The sequence below is a fragment of the Myotis davidii genome, unplaced genomic scaffold, assembly GCF_000327345.1.
Source record: "Myotis davidii unplaced genomic scaffold, ASM32734v1 scaffold376, whole genome shotgun sequence".
NCBI classification, from domain to species: domain Eukaryota; kingdom Metazoa; phylum Chordata; class Mammalia; order Chiroptera; family Vespertilionidae; genus Myotis; species Myotis davidii.
In genome coordinates, this window is record NW_006288121.1 from 3,604,270 (window position 1) to 3,608,945 (window position 4,676).

Here is a 4,676-nt window from a genome sequence, read left to right on the forward strand (position 1 = left end):
GGATGTGCCCGCAACCAAGGTACATGCCCTTGACCGGAATCGAACCTGGGACTTTTGAGTCTGCAGGCCGATGCTCTATCCACTGAGCCAAACCGGTTCGGTGGAAAATATTTCTTAAACACAACACAAAAATCACCAAATAAAGAAAAAGAAAAGATTGATTATTAAAATTAGTAATTCTGATCATCAAAAGATACCATGAAGAGAGTAAAAAGGCAAGCCAGAAGGAGGAAATATATGCAAGACTCATTTCTGAAATATAAAAAGAACTCGTAACAAATCAGTATGTAAAAACACAGGCAACCTAGTACAAAAAGACTTGAAAAGGCTCTTTGTATAGGAGGATATCAGTGTTTAATAAATTCAATCTTATTAATCAATGAATATGCAAATTGAAACATAATTAGATATCACTATATAACTTACCATAATGGTTAAAATATAAAAGACTTGACCAAGTATTGGCAAGGATGTAGAGTAACTAGAAATTTTATATCATGCTGCTTACGTAGAAATTGATACAAACATTTAAAAAAAAAACTCATTTAGAACTATTTACTGAAGTTAACCCTGCAACATAACTCCAAAAATAGAAAGTTACATTTTTTGTAAAATCTACTAGAAGTATAATATTCACAAGAAAATTATTCATATGGCCAAAAACTAGAAACAATGCAAATCTCCAAAAAATAATTTGTGCTGTATATATTTCTAAATGGTCTACTATATAGCAATACAAATGAATAACCCGCTGCTATACACAATAATGAATGAGTCTCACAAATATTATATTAAATAGAGGAAAGCAGATGGAAGATTACATATGGGATGTATTCTGGATGAAATGTTTGTGTTCCCCTCAAATCATAACTCCCATTGTGATATGCCCTTATAAGTGAAATAAGTGACCTTATAAAAGAGACCTCAGAGAGTTCTCTCACCTTTTCTGCCATATAAGGACAGAGCAAGAAGACTACTGTCTATGAATTAGGAAGAGCACCCTCTCCAGACACCAAAGCTGCTGATGCCTTGATCTTGGACTTTTCAATCTTCAGAACTATGAGAAATAAATGTTTGTTCTTTAAGCTACCCAGTCTATTACATTTTTGTTATAGCAGCCTGAAATGATGAAGGATGATTCCATTTATAAACTTCAAACAATAGGAAAAACTAATCTATGATGTTAGAAGTTAGGATAATAGATACCTAGTTGGAAGAAAAGAAAAGTAGTGAATCAAACTGTGACCTCCTGGCTCATGGGCCAAAGGATGAAGCATGAGTAAGGCTTCTGTGTATTGGAAATGTCCCCTCCTTTCATCCCTCCTTCTGTTCTTCTCTCTCTTTTTTAATTGGGGAGACACCCTATATAATAAAAGGCTAATATGCTAAGTGGCGGTAATCCATTCAACCAATCAAAGCATAATATACTAATGATATGCTAAGGCCACTCAACCGCTCGCTATGACGTGCACTGACCACCAGAGGGCAGACAGTCAACCAGTTGCTATGATGTCCACTGACCGCTAGGGGGCAGATGCTCCAACTGGTAGGTTTGCTGGGGTCTGGCTGATCGGGAATGAGGGAGACTGGCTGGACATGCCTTGGAGCCCTCCCCAACTGGCCAACATCCCGTGTCCCTCCCTGGCCCCGATTGTGCACCGGTGGGGTCCCTTGGCCTGGCCTGTGCCCTTGCCATCTGGGACACCTCAGGGGATGTCAGAGAGCTGGTTTCAGCCTGATCCTGCAGGCCAGGCCGAGGGACCCCACTGTTGCATGAATTCATGCACGGGGCCTCTAGTTGGTTAATAAAATTATATAGGTTTGCAGTGTACAATTCTCTGATACATCGTCTGCATATGGCATTGTGTGTTTACCACTGAAAGTCAAATCTCCTGTCACCATATATTTGACCCTACTTACAATTTACAACACCCCTTCCCCCCAAACCCCCCTTTCCATTTGGTAAGCACTTTACTGATGTCTGTGTCTATGAGTTTTTATTTGTTTTGTTTGTTCATTTGTTCCCTTCAGTTTTTTAAGTGAAATCATGATTCTTGAGTAGTTCTGTCTGACTTATTTTGCTTAGCATGCTTAGCATAATATTCTCAAGTTCCATCCATGCTGTGGCAAGTGGCACTATTTCATCTTTTCTTATGGCTGAGTAGTATTCTATTGTATATATGTACCACATCTTCTTTATTCAATCATCAATCAAAAGACACTTTGGTTGTTTCTATGTCTTGGCCACTGTGAATAATAACAATGTTCTATTTCTTGATCTTGGCAATGGTTAACTTGGTTCTCTAGTGATACATCACTGAGCTCACTGAGATATGTAGCTGTATATCTATATTTAATGTACTTGTCTGCATATATTTGACACAAAATAAAATTTCAAAAGCTTATTTACCTGTTTTTTCTGTGTTCTGTTCCTGTTTTCCAGCCAATCATCCATTTGTTCCTCAATTTCTTCTATAGAAGTTCCATGATCATATGGTTGAATATATGCACTTTCCAAAGGTGTATACACAGGAAATTCAGGTTTTGGTTTTTTTACTTTAATTTTCTTTGGCTCTAACAAATGTTTAAAAGAACAAAAATAATTTTTAACATTTTATTCATAGACCATATCTTGAAAGAACACCTATTTTTCATGAAACTATTAAGCTATAGGTTTTAGTGTGCATTTTCCACTGCATATACATTGTTTTAAAATAAAACTTAGAGGCCCTAGTTGGGTAGCTCAGTTGGTTAGAGCATCATCCTGATACCCCAAGGTTGTGGGTTCGATTCCCAGTCAGGGCACAAACAAAAAGCAACCAATGAATGCATAAATAAGTGAAACAACAAATTGATGTTTCTCTCTCTCAAATCAATAAATAAAAATCAAAACAAAAAAATCCTCAGAGATGCTAATGATGAGATGATGATGATATAATCATCATATCAATTTGTATACATCTTTAGTTTTCAAAGTACTTTCCATATGATTTCAGTTATATGTGAAATCTGAAGAATAAAATAAATGAACAAACAAAATAGAAACAGACATATAGATACAGAGAACAGACTGATGAATGCCATAAGGAAGGGCCATTAGGGGGTTGGGTGAAAATGGTGAAGGGATTAAGAACTAGTTATGATAGGGAGGTAAAGTAAAGCATAGGGAATATAGTCAACAATGCTGTAATAACTATGCATGGTGCCAGGTGGGTACTTGAAATATTGGTGGAACACTTTGTGAAGTATATGATTATATAACTGCTATGCTGTAAACCAGAAACTAATACAAAATAACATTGAATGTAAACAATAATTTAAAAATAAAATTTTTAAAAACTGGGGAAAAAGTACTTTACTAGTACATGAAACATTTCATTTCTGGCACAATTGAAAAAGCCTGGTCATTAGTGTTTTAATCTTACGTTTACCACCTAATAGTTAAATATTGGGCAAATAACTATCTGATCAAGTGTCATTTTCTGATCTGTAAAAGATAGGTAAATCTAACCTCATAAGTTTGATGTGAAAAAAAATTATCCCCTATCAAACTACCTGGCACAAAATGGTATACATTTATCTTTTCAATATTTTACAAAGGCAAAATTAATCTGGCAGCATCAGGGGTAGCTATCAGTAGCTAGTTATCAACTGGCCTCTTCATTAAATACCATTTTTATTATAGAGTTAACATTGAGAAGCAACTCCAGTCTTAATTACTATTGTCAAAATCACACAGCCTTATAACCATATCTTTACCATCCTGTGTGTGTGTGTGTGTGTGTGTGTGTGTTTGCATGTACTATGACTTAATAAAATTTATGGGCATAGGAATAGACAAAATCCTGGATGAGAATAGAGAACCTATAAATATTTAAATTCAGTGGGAAATGGATTTAATAAATGATGCTGGCACAACTAAATATCCATTTGAAAAAAATAACAACTGGGATACATACATAAGTAAATCCCAGGTGGATAGGTGATTTGATTTAATACCAAAACAATAAAATCTTGCAATGAGAAATCTAAAAAAACTACCTGTACTATTCAAAGAAAGAGGAAATATTAACTAGGAACCCAGTTGCTATAAAAAAAGATAAAAGATAGAATAACAAATCAAGAGAGAAATAACAGATTTGGAAAGAACTTCTATAAGTCAAAGTACAAACAAAAGATTGATAAATAGATTATATAAAGAGATTTTATAAAGTAACAAGGGGATAAACAGCCCAATAGAAATAAAAGACCAAAAATAATGTACATTAAGAATATAGTGCTGTGGGAAACAGTTCTGTTTAGAAGGACTATTATCTTAATTAGAAATTATGTGGAATCTACTATTATATTTTATTTTATACTAGAGGCCTGGTGCACAAAAATTTGTGCACTGGCAGGGGTGGGGGGGTCCCTCAGCCCCACTTGTGCCCTCTCGCAGTCTGGGACCCCTCGGGAGATAATGACCTGCTGGCTTAGGCCCACTCCCGGGTGGCAGAGGGCAGGCCCAATCCCTAGGTGCAGCCCCTGGTCGGGCTCAGAGCACGGCTGATTGGGAGGTTGTGGCCCTGCCCCGTCACACACAGAGCCGCAGGGCAATCAGGGGGTTTGGGCGCTGCCCCGTCACGCTGATCCCGGTGCCGGGAGGCATATTACCCTTTTACTATATAGGATAGAGG

At 36.6% G+C, this 4,676-nt stretch overlaps 1 protein-coding gene across 1 annotated transcript in view; it reads right to left on the bottom strand.

The window, feature by feature from the left end:
• DNAJC1 (DnaJ heat shock protein family (Hsp40) member C1) overlaps positions 1–4,676 on the bottom strand; it is a 145,126-nt gene that overhangs the window by 84,956 nt on the left and 55,494 nt on the right. The window contains exon 8 of the mRNA XM_015561458.1: positions 2,411–2,574. Coding sequence (XP_015416944.1) covers positions 2,411–2,574 — 164 coding nt within the window. The remainder of the gene's footprint in view (positions 1–2,410; positions 2,575–4,676) is intronic.